Genomic DNA, 19,115 nt, shown 5'->3' with positions numbered 1-19,115 from the left:
TATTAGTAGTAGTAGTAGTAGTAGTAGTAGTAGTAGTAGTAGTAGTAGTAGTAGTAGTAGTAGTAGTAGTAGTAGTAGTAGTAGTACTCTTCAATGTAATACCGTTAGAAAGGCGTTGAAAAAAATTGTAAACTGTAAAGATATTTATGATTAAAAATCTGCACGGCCTTTTTCTTTTCCAATATCGATAACAGTGCTCTTATTAATTTTAACACAAGCAGCAGTTCTCATTACGACTTGCGCCAAAGGTAAAAGAGGCCCGCCATTATCTTTTTCCCTCTCAAAATACTCTCTTACATTACACACCATCTCTCGCGCTTGACTCTAACAGGGCATCTTGTCCAATATTCTTTGTTCTCCGCCTGTCTTTTCTTCCTTCCGACATTGCACAAGTCATCTGTTTAGAAAATCTCGCAGAAACTAGAAAACACACACTAGTCACACACTCCACCAATGACAACGAAGATAATACGTATAATATATTTTAGCACAATAATTATCGGTACGCTAAAACAATAATACAACTAAATAATATCTTTAATTCACACAAAGCACGCGCTAACCAGCCAACTCAAAGTCATTCCGGGCGACTGTATTCACCACTAGGCCGTGCTATTCACGTGAAACTTGTAAACATAGACACGGCAACACCGTCCCGTTACCATGGTTACGCGTCTCTCGTGATTGGTTGATTTGAATGGTTCCCATGGTAACATGTTAAAGGCGCCATTTGTCAGGTCGGAAGTAGTTTTGGACAGACCATAATATGAAAGAGCCACTTTCGTCAAAAGTGTCACTTTGCAAAGTGGTGATATAAAGTGTCGACTATGAATACCAGCCTAAATAAAGTATCTAGCTTCATATACTCGTACAGAGCATTGGGCGGCTCGCTCTGGGTCGATAAAACGCAAGCGACTTGCGGTAAAAACGGCGACAATTTGATCTAAAACCTTCAGCGTAGTTCAACATACTGTATATAGACTACCAAACTTATTAGCTAATTGCACACAATTGCATTTTAAGGGGGAGGCAGAGGTGAAATTTTCGAACAAAACTGAAGAAAAAAATGAAAATTTGTTTTTTTCCATTTTTATTATCTTTATTTTCATATTCCGATGTTAGTTTTTGATTTTGTGCTCTTAAAAGTATGAAATTAAAACCAAGATAACTGTATTACTATATTATTCCCATAATAAACTAATACTTATCATTATTTATATTACCTTCTCTGAACATATAAATAAAAAGAAATATTGAAAATTTCTTAAAATATGGTGCATGGAGCATTTTATATCTAACGATATAAAGTTTTATAAAATTATTAATATTTACAGAACTATTGTACTTAGAAAGTTGAAACTTGGTATGTCCATTACTAATAACATACTTAGTATCTATGACCAATTTCAAACAATTCGGATAAATTGTGTGGACTTTGAAATATTCACCTCTGCGTCCCCTTAATTTGATACTAACCTATGTTACAGAAATTATTCAAAGTGGTGTCTGTTTTCATTCACACATTTCTGACATATTATGAATTTGAAACTGAATCGAAAAAAAATACTCTTTCGTAATTCTTCTAATTTTTAATATTACGTTGTCTTCAAGTTCGTCTATAGCGTTGGTTTGTTCAGATAGACTAAATTTTTTAGGGTTACTGAAAATAAGTTGCAAACGGTTAAACCTGTGGAACGTGCGGGTCATAATCTTCTATATCACCTTGTCACTAAATAGCGCCTTTTTAATTCCAAAGAGTCACTGGTAGTCTGGACTGTGGCACAATCTTCTTGAAAACATGCATTGAGTCTCTTATTATCTCAAAACAATTAAAAAAACGGCGAAAATATTTGTATGCAGTAGTTCTGTGTATTTATTATACATACTGTACCTTCAAAAAGTATGTTACCCTATTATACTCTTTGCACTCATGAAACTTTCTACGTCAATTCTGTCAAAATTCAACGGAAAAGTGTGTACTATTCTAGGAGTATCTGTGCTCCAGTATCTATTTCTCTATGAAGCAACGTGATCACGCCCACCGGCGTAGCTCAGTGGACTGAAGCGCTTGCCTGCCAATCCGGACGTGGGTTCAATTCTCGCTTGGGCTGGTTACAAAGGATGCTATTTATAGATATTTCGCTAACCCGCGCTACGAGCGTGCTAAACTAGCCCCGGCTATCGACTGGTTATTTGCACAGGATTCATATCATATCATATCATATCATATCATATCATATCATATCATATCATATCATATCATATCATATCATATCATATCATATCGCTAACACTGGTTTATGAATACGAAAAACGTTATTTCGCTGATCATCCACAGGAAGATCGCGCTAAGAATGTCTATGAATACGGCCCCTAGTCTTTCATTTAGACCTCTGTCACAGATTGTGTATCTATAGCCTGCGTTTGGAAGGCGGAAAGAAAATATTCGTTATGAACACGATAATTGCAATTGTACAACTACAAGTGATAGGGTACGCTTAACAAACAAACTGAATATACTTACCTAATTACTTATTTACAAATGACTTTTATGGAACCCGCAGGCTCATTGCCACCCTCACATAAGCCTGCCATCGATCCCTTTCCTGTGCAAGATTAATCCAGTCTCTATCATCATATAACACCTCTCTCAAATCCATTTTAATATTATCCTCCCATCTACGTCTTGGCCTCCCCAAAGATCTTTTTCCCTCTGGTCTCCCAATTACCACTATATGCATTTCTGGATTCGCTCATAAGTGCTACATGCCCTGCCAATCTCAAACGTCTGGATTTAATGTTCCTAATTATGTCAGGTGAAGAAGACAATGCGTGCAGTTCGGAGTTGTGTAATTTTCTCCATTCTCCTGTAACTTCATCCCTCTTACTCCCAAATATTTTCCTAAGAACCTTATTCTCAAACATCCTTAACCTATGTTCCTCTCTCAAAGTGAGAGTCCAAGTTTCACAACCATAAAGAACAACCGGTAATATAACTGTTTTATAAATTCTAACTTTCAGATTTTTTGACAGCAGATTAGATGACAAAAGCTTCTCAACCGAATAATAACAGGCATTTCCCATATTTATTCTGCGTTTAATTTCCTCCCGAGTGTCATTTGTATTTGTTACTGTTGCTCCCAGGTATTTGAATTTTTTCCACCTCTTCGAAGGATAAATCTCCAATTTTTATATTTGCATTTCGTACAATATTCTGATCACGAGACATAATTATATACTTTGTCTTTTCGCGATTTACTTCCAAATCTATAGCTTTACTTGCTTCAAGCAAAATTTCCGTGTTTTCCCTAATCGTTTCACGTCATCTTGCATAGACAAGAAGCTGATGTAACCCGTTCGATTCCAAATCCTCTCTGTTATCCTGAACTTCCCTAATGATTAAAAAAATATATATTTTTAGAGACAAATACAAATTAATATCTTTTTTTTTTCTTACAGGTCAGCGATGGAAAGAGATGCGGGCGACTCTAAGTCCCGCTTTCACATCCAGCAAAATGAAAACCATGTTTGTGTTAGTATCTGAATGCTGTCAACAATTTGTGCGATATCTCGAGGAAAGCAGTAAGCATCCAGATCACGAAGGGTACAAAATACAACAAGGTGGGTGTGTAGCCTATAGTGATAATTTGTGTTCCATTTGTAGACAATAGGTAAGTATTATAAGTCAACTAAAATAGCCCTAATTATAGAGCAAACATTGGTAATTTCGTGGCAGTGGTTATTTCGTGATACTTTTTCTTTGCTCTTTCGTGAACTAACCAATGGTATTACGAGATTCAAATTTCCGCCAAGGGATTGCATATGTTGTCCGGTTTCCAGAAACATACAGCTACGCTTTGTGTGACTATTGTCGTTGCTTCAGTGAGCTTTTATGTTTTGAGAGAGCAAGTTTGCGTCGACTTCTCAGGCATACGAATTTTGTGGATGTTTGTAATTACATTACAGGCTTATTAATAAAGGTAAGCATATGATATTAGGTACAAAGATTTCTGGTATCTTCATGAAATTTTAGGAAATGTTTTTGGAATTTTAGATACATCTGTAGTGGCCATATAGGCTTAGCTTTACTGATAGAAATCTTAGCTGTTTGAGGCGAAATTTTATTGAGCATTAAATGTTACAATTTTTAAAATAGTATAAAATGTATTACAATATGAATTTTAGAAATCTGAAGACAAGATGCGATAACAAAAAAGAAAAGGGGGATGAGTTCAGTGTAGCTTCTGTTTGATTTGTTATCATGCTAAGTGTCAATGATAAGTGCTAGATGACTTGCAAGAGTTATGACACAAGATGGAACATGGCTCCACCATTTTGGACCGGAGACAGAGGCAGATAATGGAGTGGCATCATGCAAATTCACCAAAGAAATAGAAATTCAAAAGTGCACCTTCGGCAGGAAAAGTTATGGCTGCTGTGTTTTTCGATTCAGAAGGACTCTTGCTTCTGGATATCATGCCACATGGAACCACCATATGTGGCAACTCTCAAGAAACTTCAAGCTTGACTCAGTCGTGTTCGACGACATCGGGAGAAGCAGGATGTTCTGCTATTTCACAACATCTCACAGCTATATGTCAGTCACAAGACTACAGACCAGATCAGAAAATTCGGATAGACAAGAGTGAAATATCCGCCTTACAGTCCTGAACTGGAACCGTACGAATACCATCTCTTTGGTAAACTGAAGGATCCCTTCGCGGAACGAAGTCAGAAGATGACACCTTGTGCACGCTGCTAAAGAGTGACTCAGACTTTTGGAGTTACCCTAGTAATATAGGCTAGGCCCTATAATAAAGTTCGTAATAAGTGTTTACCCTTTCAGAGCAAAGAAGTTCCCTTTTAAATTTCAATTTTTACTTTGATTTTATTCTTATTATGTGTTGATATGTATTTCTATGTTTTCTTGCTATGAATATTAGACGGAATTACTATGTTTGAAGTCTTGTAACAATAAATGAGAATTTCATTTAACTCTAATGAATTTTTCCACAATTCTTCTATCTCTCACGAAATTATCAATGTAATATCACGAAATTACCAAGGTTATCACGAAATAACCAACTTTTAAGCTTAAGTTGTAAAAGTGGTTTTTGGCACTTGTTCAAGAACGTGTCCAATCTTTTATGTCTCCAGATTTGTACAGGAAATTATCGGCTTTTAAATGAAAAAATCAGAATAAGGATATATTTACACATTTGCATTTAAATTAATTTTCATGAAATTATCACGAAATTACCAATGTTTACCCTATGTAATTGCAATATTTTTTTTTCTTTTCTTCGCCAATAATTTTATTTACGTTTGATATTTTCAGATGGTGACACTCTGATCTTAGAGTTAAAAGATTTCTATACCAGATATGCCAATGATGTCATCGCCACCACCGCGTTTGGTATTGGTGTGGACTCGCTGAAGCAGCCGAAGAACGAATTCTACATGCTGGGACAGGATATCACTAACCTCGGAGGTCTGCGAGCTTTCAAGTGGATTTTCTTCGTCATGATGCCGAAGCTCGCGCAGGTCAGACTAATTTCTCAAAGTATAACTCGCTTCACTGCACTTCCTCCTTCCTTCCAACGCCTTCAGGTATGTTAGCTTACATCCTCCACGAATTTGGATATCCAGGAATTGAAATCTGATGCAATGAAACTTGTAATGAGGAATTTATTGCCCTTGCAATATTAGCATGACTGGTCATTGGTGTTGATTAAACAACAATAGCTGTTTTCTGTATATTTTAGGGAAGACTCTATTAAATAAATTCAAATAGCAACACTGCTTTTTAATTAAACACATCTAAATAAAGCAATCAATAATTATTGGTAATGGAGCATAGAAACTTTTATTATGATCTTGGGAGCTAAACTTGACGATTTATCATAAATAGAGCCCGGATGTTTAGGCATTTATTTTGATTAAAATAGGCCGGCATTAGGCACTAAAATAGTAAAAATAGCCAATGAAATAGGCATTTATTATTCATGGAAACAGACAAAAAATGAAGGGTCGAGAGCCATAGTGGGCCAAGCGCCATTTATTAAATACGGAGAAAGCAATAGTTAAAGTTAGGTGAATACCATAGTTTAATGAAGATTGACATATCATTTATATTTAATGTGCATACTTTATATTACTTGCTATATGTTTCCATTGAATTATGGTAATAAATTTTATCCCTTGTTTTCTACTGTTTTAGTAAATGGCGCTTGGCCCACTATGGTTCTGAACCCTTCAAATAGACAAATAGTTAATAAACTATCCCATACGGTACTCACTTTGGTTGGTTACATGTCACAAGAAGATGTTTTTTTAAGTTGCCAACTGTCATAGTGAGCCGCCTATCAGAGAAAATTTTTTCTACTTCTACTGAAGTGATTGGAGCAATCTTAAAACAACTTATTTCAAAAGGACTGTCTCTACTTTCTTTCAGAGATCGGGAAAAATCGGTTGTGTATTGTCTCAAAAAGATGGGTGTGAGAAGGGATTAGAGACATCAAAGTACGCGTGACTTGTGCGTGCAAGCGACAACAATAACGCGACCTGGAGACTTGCTTTTAATACTTCCCTCATCACCTTTCTTTCGCTGGCAGACCCCGAAGTGACCTAAGCACTGAGGGTTATACTGTTCAAACTTCTTTGTTAAGTGACATAAAAGATGGAATCGGTAGGGGAAAAATGTTTACGACTTCTTGGAAACATATGTATTGCTAGAGAATAAGATTCTCGGCAAATATTTGTCTGAGGTGAATATATATTTTTTTAATTTGTACAACCGTTATTTTTTGTTTTTTTTTATATAATTTATGTGCGGTTTATTTTAAGTGCATTAAAAATATAGGAAATGTACAATGTAAAAAGGCTATAAACAGGCAATTACCTTAAAATAGGCAACGGGAGCTAAAATAGGAAAATGTGTGGAAACGTGTTTATCTATAATAGGTCTTTCATATAATAAATAAATAAATAAATTTAGCCTGCTAGATCCCGTAAGGGCAAGGGTCTCATGATTGACAGGGCTTGGCTCAGTAGACTTCACTCGTTAGGTGAGCTGGTCCTAAGGAGTGATATCAGCGATCTTGGGTGCACTACTTCGTTTCTATGTACAGATACATACACTCAATTTAAAAAAGGCATTTTGCCTAACATCCGGGCTCTATTAAATTACATAAGTTAGGTCAGATGCAACAGTGTTCATGAGTAAGATAGTTATATATAATAAAAGTAATATAATACAGTTATATGAACCCTTTTTAATGATTGAATAAAATTAATAAAATCGGTTAAAAACCATACATGTTTCGGAGGAATGCTCCTCCATCTTCAGTGGTACTACCACTACCAATCATTAAAAAGTGTTCACATAACTGTATTATATTACTTTCATTATATATAACTATCCGGGCTCTAGTCATAAATTTAGTTAGTGATACAGCTAATATCCTAAATTAAAAATAGTGGTACGTCATGGAAAAAGGTTGAGAACGGCTGATATAACGGGAAAGGTTTGCGTTTAAGACGAGCTGACACTATAAGAAAAAAACTTGAAAAATGAGCATTTTGACAAAAGAACATCCTGAGGAAGTAAACGTTATTTCTATAGCTTTGCTGCAGATCTCACCCAGGCCCAAAGTTCCATGAGGCCCAGCATTTAATCTGCCTAAGTGATGTGGGAATCCACTATTGTGGTCAGGATGTTATCTCGGACGAAACTCTTTTAGGGCCCTTACACACGAGCGACTTTTTCCGCCAAGGTCGACTGCAAAAAGCAGTCGACATGGGCGACTCTGCAGTCGACACGGGCGGTGTGTGTCGTCGGTTCCGGCGGCAGTCGAACTGCAAAAGGTGTGTCATTTTTCACTCGTAATATAATAATGGGAAAAGTGACAGACGATGCAGACCTAGGAAAATTTTATCTGAATCCCCTGAGAGGTCTGAGAGAAGGAAAGCTAGAAACATACTGCAGGCCACCAGCGTCATTCGGCTAAGGTGCTTGCCTGTCGATCCAGAGTTGCACTCGGGTGTGGGTTCGATTCCCGCTTGGACTGATTACCTGTTTGGGTTTTTTCCGAGGTTTTTCTCAACTGCAAGGCGAATGTCAGGTAATCTATGGCGAATCCTCGGTCTCATGTCGTCAAATAACATCTATCACCAATCCTATCGACTCTAAAATATCTAGTGGTTGATACAGCGTTGTTAACTTACCACACACACACTGCAGTCTAAACAAAGGAGTAATTTCTCTTTCTGACACAGATAAGCTTGGCAGATCAGGGAAAGAAAGATGCTGCTAATTTTGTGAAGGAAATTACAATTACTACACCGAAACGTGTCACAAAATAAAAAGAGCGTACATGTCAGCTGTTATAAAGCCTATTCCACTAACTCCTGAGAAAGTTTTGCCCTCTTGTTACAAAATAAATATTTTACCTCTAACTCCTGTACAAAGTTTGATCATAATCTGATAAATAGAAGGAAACTTATTAAATTTGTCTAAATTCACCCCTATAATGGGATAGTTTCCTTTGCACAAATATAATTGGAGCTTGTACACAAAACAAATATGTTACCCTTAATTACCATACAATTTTGATGAAAATCTGTTTCGTATGAGAAAAGGTATTAATTTTATCTAAATTCACCCCTACAATGGGACAGCTTCTTTTACACAAGTATAATGAGAGTTTGTATACAAAACAAATATACTGCCTATAACTACTGTGCAAATTTTAATGAAAATCTGTTAGATAGGAGAAAAGTTATTAATTTCCTCTAAATGCACCTCTTTCTCTCAAACGTAACAAGAGTTGCTATACAAAACAAATATACTACCTGTAACTCTGTACAAAATTTCATGAAAATCTGTTTAATAGGAGAAAAGTTAATAATACGAGTAGTTGTTAATTTTTCTATAAATTCAGCACCTATAAGGGGTAGTTTCCTTTATACAAACATAATCGGAGTTTGTATACAAAACAAATATACAACCCATAACTACTGTACAACGTTTCATGAAAATATGATAGATGAAGAAAACTTATTAATTGTTCTCTAAATACATCCTCCGTAAGTGTAGTTCCCCTTGTACCAACGTAATCAGTTTGTATACAAAACAAATATATTACCGGAAACTATTGCACAAAGTTTTATGTAAATCTGTTACATATGAGAAAGTTAATAATTTCCTCTAGATGCAACACATAATTTCCCTTATAAAAACATAATCAAAGTTTGTGTAAGAGACAAATATACTACGTGTAACTACTGTATAAAGTTTCATGAATATCTATTAAATAGGATAAAAGTTATTGATTTTCTCTAAACGCACCCTTTATAGCGGGTAGTTTTCTTTATACAAACGTAATCAGAGTTTGTATACAAAAAATGTACTGCTTGTAACTACTATACAAAGTTACATGATAATCTGTTAAATAGGAGAGAAGATATTAATTGTATCCAGCTAGATGTAATGTTTTGAACCATTGCGTGTCGCCGACCTTGGCGACTAAAAGCCGTCCGTGTGTAAGCAGAAAACGCTGCCGCCCGTCGCGGGGACCGACTGCAAGACAGCAGCTGCAGTCGGTCTGCCGTCGGGGTCTGCGCTCGTGTGTAAAGCAACCGGCGTTTTCCATTTAAATACATTACCGACTGCATCCTCGCGACAAGCCGCTAAGGTCAACTGCTTTTTGCAGTCGACCTTGGCGGCAAAAAGTCGCTCGTGTGTAAGGGCCCTAAGAGCTATACGGAGTGATGAAATACGCAGTTGCCTGTTTTAGTACATCAATTCTAGGAATATCCAATGCCCAAAACTTGTTATATTTTCAGATACCTGCGGAGGGCAAAATGTGGACAACATTGCTCTATTGTATAACTGTCTCATTTCACAAGACCATGTAACAGAAATTGAATACTAGTATTTGATTTCTGGTATAGTTGTCGCTCTTTTGGTAGGGATTTTGCAAAAATATAAAAATTCAATGCAAAAATGAACTGAATTTGTACACTCCAGAACGGTGGATAGACATAATAGCAAAATGTGGCAGCAAAAATTTATCGTTACAAAGCACATTAAAGCGAAATTTATTACTTACTTACTGGCTTTTAAGGAACCCGGAGGTTCATTGCCGCCATCACATAAGCCCGCCATTGGTCCCTATCCTGAGCAAGATTAATCCATCCTCTATCATCATATCCCACCGCCCTCAAATTCATTTTAATATTATCTTCCCATCTATGTCTCGGCCTCAATGCAAGATTCGCCCATACGTGCTACATGCCCTGCCCATCTCAAACGTCTGGATTTAATGTTCCTAATTATGTCAGGTGAAGAATACAATGCGTGCAGTTCTGTGTTGTGTAACTTTCTCCATTCGCCTGCAACTTCATCCCTCTTAGCCCCAAATATTTTCCTAAGCACCTTATTCTCAAACACCCTTAATCTCTGTTCCTCTCTCAGAGTGAGAGTCCAAGTATCACAACCATACAGAACAACCGGTAATATAACTGTTTTATAAATTCTAACTTTCAGATTTTTCGACAGCAGACTGGATAACAAAAGTTTCTCAACCGAATAATAACAGGCATTCCCATATTTATTCTGTGTTTAATTTCCTCCCAAGTATTATTTATATTTGTTACTGTTCCTCTCAGATATTTGAACTTCTCCACCTCTTCAATTTATTACTTAACAGGCCAAAATTTATTGATCTAAGTACATCTCTTATGGAGTACGGTAATTAATATTTTTTCTACAAAAATGTATTTTTTCAATAAGTTTTCATAACAGAAAAATTGTTATATAATCCACAATTTGAGAGGTAGAGTGATTGGGTTTAAAGTAAAAACTTCATTTTCAAAGGCATTTGTTCCCTGTAGCTATCAAGATCAGGGGGTTTCACATAAGTATAAAGTCAGGAGTGAAACATCTGTTTTAAAGGGATGTCTTTAAACTTTTGGTAGAAGCTGTATTTTAAAAATCACAAGGATTTTTTTACTTTTCAAAATCTGCTTTAAAGATTGTCTTTTTATTTCAATAACTGATATCCGGGACGTATTGACTGCCTCCAATGGCTACTGACACATTGTCTATCACTTCATATACGTTTTCATTAGGAGCTTCTGGCACTCCAAAAACAACGACATTGTCCCTGCGTGAATACTGTTGTATTGTGGTGTAGTGGATACTCTTTTACTATCTTCGGGATTATGGGTGGGGTCCTTGGACCCAAGGAGACGAAGTAACGTAGAGTAGAATTTCTAAGTTGAGTAAATAAATGTAAGATGGTTTATTCTGGTATATAATCCTGGTACGTCTGTCACAGGATCACAGACGTATCTCACACAAGCAATGATACAGAAAGACATTATTTTCCCCTTTACACGGATATTTATAGACTAACTCTCAAAGTCACTCAAGGATTAGATCAAAGTACAATTCTGATGAAATGGTCTCAAAAGTTTCGTGGAGATCTTTCGAGAGTGTTCTATCAATAGCTGATGCAACATACCGACTCAGTATCATCATTGTCTGTGGTTCAGGGTTCGATAATACGCTGGAAGAATGATTGAATTTTGTAAGAATAAGTTGGCGTAACATCGGTGTAACACCACAGTATTTCACTTATCTCCTGCTTCAGCAATTCGTTCTCCTTCGTTAGATTCTTGATTTCTTCTTTTTCTGACTTCAGCTCCTCGCTAAAGACATCAAATTTATTCGAAATAAATTCTACTGATTTCTTGAGGTCACTCACTTCCGCGTTGATGAAGGATTTAAACTCCTCAAACATTTTCTTCATAGTATTGATGACAACACTATGATCGTCCGCCACTTTTTTTTCCTCGGATGTCGATGCGTCACTTTTGTTGTTCCCTGTTTGCTTCCTAACCATTTTCACTTTTATGACACTCTAGGAGCTTTACAAAAACACGTCTGGCCTTCACTGTTGCTCGAACTGGACATAAAATGAGTACATAACCTACACAAAACGTGTCAACTTGTTAATTGGTAGACTTGAGATCCACTTTGAGCTAAGACGTGCTCTTGCCCGCAGGCTCTCGGTCTGAAGTTGATGCCGAAGGAGGTCTCCGAGTTCTTCACGTCGCAGGTGCTGGACACAATGGCCACGAGGGAGCGGGAGGGCATCGTGCGACCCGATATGCTGCAGCTTCTCATGCAGGCGAAGAGAGGCAGCCTGCAAGACGAACACTCTGACCACGAGGTCAAGGACACCAAGAAGCGTGAGTATACAGCGACATTGAGCCGCAGTTTTGCTTCCTCCCCTCTTATGTAATCGTACTTTTATAGTCGCGACGCTGTTATTCCCGGCGTGACTCCTCCCCTTTGCTTACGTCTTAGGAAGTCAAGGCTCTATAAAGTCTAGGTAGGTAGTATCGTTCGCCATTTTTGTTCTTTCGTTGCCGAGCTATCAGACGAGGGATCTATTTGCCACACCGTTAAACATTATCATGTCGTAGCTCCTATGATAATAAATCAAACGCACTGTAATTCAGCAAATAATTGAGCGGCAAATAACGTCCTCGTGTGCTTTCTGCGAACGCCAACGAAAGAGCCAAAATGGCGGGCGATTATATATTAAGTGTTTATCCAACCTTAGGAAATGCTTTACATCTTCATCAGCGAATCACAAGACGCACACGTTTAAATGTAGCTGACCTGCAACGTGATTGGCTGCCGGAAATTAGAGCGACGGGACTATAGTAAACAACAGTGCCACAATTGCTGACTGACGAATTACGAGACACCAAGGTAAAATGATTTGTCTGCCCAAACTCTTTAGCGTCATTTTTAGCATGTTTCTTATTCTATAGACTACCTTTCTGTTCCCTTTCCTATTCCTTCTCCATACACTCTGCAATACCACCACGATTATTATTATTATTATTATTATTATTATTATTATTATTATTATTATTATGTGTGTATCTAATGCCTATCCATTAAACTTGCTTGATTCGGGTTCCGCATATTGCGGATAGATGGCAGGATTGTGATCAATTTTCAACTTGTACACCACTTCGGCGGACCACACTATAGGGTAAAGTTGCCTATTTAATAAAGTCTATATTTATTCCGAAATTGTAACAAAAATTTTCAGGTAACACCTAAATGACGTTATTTGGACCTTTTGCTACAGTTTTTACAACATTCAGTGTCAACAGTTTCATAAGTTTGGTATATAATATATCATTCTTCAATGTTATACAGTGGCTCCTAAATCCGTGACAGGGATCCAAATTCCGTGATACTAAAATAATCCTCATTAAATGCTCAGAAAACAAACGTGTATCTGGAAAAATACATTAAAGTCATGGTATATTGTTTTCATATGGATTAAGCAAGAAATTACAATATAGAAGAAGGGCCTAAGTGACAAATTTAATAGAAAATGCTTGTGTAACTACAGGAATACACATTACATATTAATATACTATAAACACAATAAACTGAAAGTTAAATTCAATACAAAATTAAATTTGAATAAATTGAATTAGAACATAATTATTTCCCATTATTTATATTCCTAATAACAGCAGTAATTAAGTTAAATACATGCCCTTTTATTTCATTATAATTATAATTGACGTTTTCTATAACTTATTTCTATTATTATTTCCACGAAACATTTTCTTTCATAGACATTAATTGTTACAATTTAGCGTTGGCATCACTGGTCGAGAGAGCCAGGAGGGGGAAATATGAAAATAAATCCGAAAATGGGAAAGCTCCTGTAGCATTGTTATTGTCTCATAATGTTTAAATAATCATACACTTTGATTCAGCTGACTATAATCTACAGTAATATATAATTTGTATAATGCTATATTAATTCTTACCTCAAATATAAAATGTTTCTTCAAAAGCGATCACAAGAGAAAGGAAAACTTACTGGTCAACCACCTTTCACTGAACAAAAGCTTCTGCAGTCGACTGCTTCTATTCAAAAAGCGGGCAATCAATAGAATTGAAAAGAAGACATCTCCTGGCATCTGTTAGGTATTTCAAAAAGTTAAACGTCAGAGACTACAACTCCATGCAGTCAATTTAAATTTTATCACGAGATTAGGGGTACCACGGAATTAGGCACCTTTACCCTACATGAAGTGTATCTCTCGTGTACTAGTGTGAGTGTGTTTATAACTCTTCGTGTAAGTGATCTTCTCTTAGTATAAATCGTCCTTATAAAATTACTTTTGTATTTATGCTCAATTTCGTAAGGCTTCTTCTCTTGATAAAAATTGCCCTAATAAAATTATGTTAGAATTTATACACAATCCTATAAGACTGCTTCTCTTGATAGAAATTATCCTAATAAACTTGTATACCTAGGAGTGATAATAGACAGTAGAGGAAATTGGAAGTTGCAGAATGAATTGGCACGGAATAAAGGTAAAAATGCGCTCCAAGCAGTAGACAGATGCTTAAATAAATGGCCGAATATTGGGGTGAAGAATTTGGTCAACATCTATAATGCACTAGTATAATCAAAGATATTACATAATATTGAGATCTGGGGTAGTAGGTTATCCAGCAGAAACATCGATAAAGAGCCAAAATGTGTAAAAAATTTCTAGGAATACCGGAGAATGCTTATAACCTGGCAGCGTTACTAGAGATGGGAACCCATTCGAGTCCGGGAATTATTCTAGAAAGAAAAATCAAACATTTAGGTAATATTCTACGTAGGAATGATTCGGCAGTTATGAAAAACATGTATCTTTTGTATGAAAGCCGCTAATTGGAAATCGAATTGGCTGAAAGAGCTTGAACGAGAAATAAACAGATTAGGTCTAAATAGGCTATGGAGAGAAGGTGAGTCTATAAACACGAAAACTATTGGAAGAATAGTAAAAGAGAGGGCAAACGAAATTTCGAGACAAGATGTTTTTAGTAGTATTAAAGATCTAGAATCACTAAAATACTATAGGGAGGTTAAGCAGTTTTGGGAACAGGAAGAATATGTTAGACTAAATTCAAGGGAAGAGAGAACAGGAATGGCATGGTGGAGATTAGGATCTGGAGACTCAAGAATAAGAGAGGGAACGTAGAGAAGGATAAATGTCCTTTGTGTGGCTTAGCTGAAGACGAAATGCATATTGCGTTAAAGTGACAGGCAACGAATGATTTGAGACACAGTTGGGTGGATAAAAAATTTCTACAAATAAACGCTATAGTAAGTGTTCGCGTAGGCTTCCGCGGCTGGTGAACATGGTGTGTAGATAAGCTTCAGGTCTTCTACCGCGTTGTCTTGGTGTTATTGGCTGACGTTTCGACCGCTGTGTTGTGGCCATCTTCAGAGCAGTTGTTGGATAAGGAGTCTGCCAGCTCTTATATATATATATAGTAGTCTCGATGGGGGGGAGTACTTGCTGTGATAGGTCGTAGATTCCAATATCCCAACAGCATCAACAAGGACGAGGGGTTACAACTCAGCAACTCATGGGGAAGTCTATTCCAAGATCATACTTAGAAACGAGAAGCCAGGTCTCCACATGTACGCGGCGCCCCCCCCCCCTTCATCCGGACATCGGGCACGGTATCAAGGTCACTCTTTCGGACCTTATGAGGGCCAGTATTTAATATGAATACTCCCCTTGACACAGACTCCAACCGGATTGGACCACGTAGGACTAAGCAGATGCCAGAAGGAGAACCTACGACCTATCACAGCAAGTACTCCCCCCCATCGAGACTACTATATATATAAGAGCTGGCAGACTCCTTATCCAACAACTGCTCTGAAGATGGCCACAACACAGCGGTCGAAACGTCAGCCAATAACACCAAGACAACGCGGTAGAAGCCCTGAAGCTTATCCACAAACGCTATAGTAGCTTATAAAAAATGGTCACCTACACGTCAGCAATCTGCATAAATTAGGAAAATTTCTTTTTAGAGTTAAAATAAGATGGGAAGAGAAAGTCAAAGCTCTAACAGAGATGGAATTATAAATGTTGAGCAGTCACACGATAATAAACTACGAAGAGTAGTCAATAAAGTTAACAGAATAATTCTTAAGAGATTGAGCATAAAAAATGAAAAAACTAAAGTAGGAGTTTTAAATACAAAAGCTATACTTATTAGTTGATTATTATTATTATTATTATTATTATTATTATTATTATTATTATTATTATTATTATTATTATTATTGTAAACAGAGGATACTTATAGGTTCATTATGTATTAGTTTGTGTTATATTTGTATTGAGAGTGATGGCGGATTAAGAACTGGAATACATATAATCCGTCATGACGTGAACAAAGATTGATGAAACAAATAAATAATAAACTTGTATTTGAATTTATTATTTACTTTTAACTAGCATTAGTGAAAAACTGTCAGTTGTCACTAGTTGGTTACGACTATACCGTACGGATCAATTGCATTCCCAAGTATAAAATGTTCTTATTTGTAGAACTTGATGACACGGACATCATAGCCCAAGCTCTTCTGTTCTTCCTCGCTGGTTTCGACACGGCCTCCACTCTCTTGTGTTTCACCTCGTACGAGCTGGCATTGAATCCAGAAATACAAACTAGACTGCAGCAGGAGATCGACGAGACACTTAAAGAAGGCGGTGGGAAATTTACTTACGAAGCGGTGAACAGCATGAAGTATCTCGACATGGTTGTGTCAGGTGGGTTCCATAATAATAATGTAAAAAATTTGCTATTAGGATTGTTAAACTGACAATAATAGTCTAGGAAGAGGGAGTATTGCAGAGAAGTAAGTCCGAATTTACATGTTGTTACCTTTAATGTCGCCATTTTTATGCTAAGGGACCTGCTGTTCGCTGTAAATCTCATTATTGATTCAAGAGTAAATGACAAAGACTTTTGTGACGTATGTTCAAATTTTTGCATTCTTGTAAAATTACACCGGCCTGCAAAGCAACAATTTGGCGGCAAAAGAATGCGCCGATTCTTGGTCATTAGAAAATTCAAGTACTAACGCGCCGTTCACAAGTGTAAACGAACTGCACTTCAATGCATTGCTGTTTTGTTTGTTCATTGAAAATCGTCTGTCCACAATATGGTCAACTTCGCGTGGTGCATGAGACGTAAGGGTAACATGTCTCCTTTCTGTATACCTTCAGGGGCGTATGCATGGGGAGGGGCTACCGGGTTAGAAACCCCCCCCCCCCGTTAACTTATAAAAATGACATATTTAGATTTGAGTAGTTTTTCCTTCTCTAATTTTTCACTGTCAGAGTAACAAAGTCTACATCGACATAAGACATAGCCCTCCTACCCCTCCTTCACTGTCAGAGTAACAAAGTCTACATCGACATGAGACATAGTCCTCTTACCCCTCCTTCACTGTCAGGGTAACAAAGTCTACATCGATATAAGACATAGTCCTCCTACCACTCCTTCACTGTCAGAGTAACAAAGTCTACATCGACATAAGACATAGTCCTCTTACCCCTCCTTCACTGTCAGAGTAACAAAGTCTACATCGACATAAGACATAGTCCTCCTACCCCTCCATCACTGTCAGAGTAAGAAAGTCTACATCGACATAAGACATAGTCCTCTTACCCTCCTTCACTGTCAGAGTAACAAAGTCTACATCGACATAGGACAGTCCTCCTACCCCTCCATCACTGTCAGAGTAACAAAGTCTACATCGACATAAGACATAGTCCTCTTACCTTCCTTCACTGTCAGAGTAACAAAGTCTAGATCGACATAAGGCATAGTCCTCTTACCCCTCCTTCACTGTCAGATCAACAAAGTCTACATCGACATAAGACATAGTCCTCTTACCCTCCTTCACTGTCAGATTAACAAAGTCTACATCGACATAAGACATAGTCCTCCTACCCCTCCTTCACTGTCAGAGTTACAAAGTCTGCATCGACATAAGACGTAGTCCTCTTACCCCTCCTTCACTGTCAGAGTAACAAAGTCTACATCGACATAGGACATAGTCCTCGTACCCCTCCACTGTCAGATTAACAAAGTCTACATCGACATAAGACATAGTCCTCGTACCCCTCCTTCACTGTCAGAGTAACAAAGTTTACATCGACATAAGACATAGTCCTCCTACCCCTCCATCACTGTCAGAGTAACAAAGTCTACATCGACATAAGGCATAGTCCTCTTACCCCTTCTCCACTGTCAGATTAACAAAGTCTACATCGTCATAAGACATAGTCCTCTTACCCTCCTTCACTGTCAGAGTAACAAAGTCTACATCGACATAAGACATAGTCCTCCTACCCCTCCTTCACTGTCAGAGTAACAAAGTTTGCATCGACATAAGACGTAGTCCTCTTACCCTTCCTTCACTGTCAGAGTAACAAAGTCTACATCGACATAAGACATAGTCCTCGTACCTCTCCTTCACTGTCAGAGTAACAAAGTCTACATCGACATAAGACATAGTCCTCCTACCCCTCCATCACTGTCAGAGTAACAAAGTCTACATCGACATAAGGCATAGTCCTCTTACCCCTCCTTCACTGTCAGATTAACAAAGTCTACATCGTCATAAGACATAGTCCTCTTACCCTCCTTCACTGTCAGAGTAATAAAGTCTACATCGACATAAGACATAGTCCTCTTACCCTCCTTCACTGTCAGAGTAACAAAGTCTACATAGACATAAGACATAGTCCTCCTACCCCTCCATCACTGTCAGAGTAACAAAGTCTACATCAACATAAGGCATAGTCCTCTTACCCCTCCTTCACTGTCAGAATAACAAAGTCTTCATCGACATAAGACATGGTCCTCCTACCCCTCCATCACTGTCAGAGTAACAAAGTCTACATAGACATAAGACATAGTCCTCCTACCCCTCCATCACTGTCAGAGTAACAAAGTCTACATCAACATAAGACATAGTCCTCTTACCCTCCTGCACTGTCAGAGTAACAAAGCCTACATCGACATAAGACGTAGTCCTCTTACCCCTCCTTCACTGTCAGAGTAACAAAGTCTAAATCGATATAAGACTTAGTCCTCGTACCCCTCCTTCACTGTCAGAGTAACAAAGTCTACATCGACATAGCATAGTCCTTCTACCCCTCCTTCAATATAATCCCTGTGTTTGGTGCTGTGG

General features: G+C 37.5%; 1 protein-coding gene across 1 annotated transcript in view; it reads left to right on the top strand.

The window, feature by feature from the left end:
• LOC138697009 (uncharacterized) overlaps positions 1-19,115 on the top strand; it is a 104,034-nt gene that overhangs the window by 10,057 nt on the left and 74,862 nt on the right. Inside the window, exons 3-6 of the mRNA XM_069822600.1 lie at positions 3,460-3,621; positions 5,339-5,544; positions 12,072-12,258; positions 16,459-16,680. Coding sequence (XP_069678701.1) covers positions 3,460-3,621; positions 5,339-5,544; positions 12,072-12,258; positions 16,459-16,680 — 777 coding nt within the window. The remainder of the gene's footprint in view (positions 1-3,459; positions 3,622-5,338; positions 5,545-12,071; positions 12,259-16,458; positions 16,681-19,115) is intronic.

Source organism: Periplaneta americana, chromosome 3 (assembly GCF_040183065.1).
Source record: "Periplaneta americana isolate PAMFEO1 chromosome 3, P.americana_PAMFEO1_priV1, whole genome shotgun sequence".
Classification (NCBI taxonomy): domain Eukaryota; kingdom Metazoa; phylum Arthropoda; class Insecta; order Blattodea; family Blattidae; genus Periplaneta; species Periplaneta americana.
The sequence above is the reverse complement of the archived record's forward strand: the minus strand, read 5'-3'. Positions and strand labels throughout refer to the sequence as shown.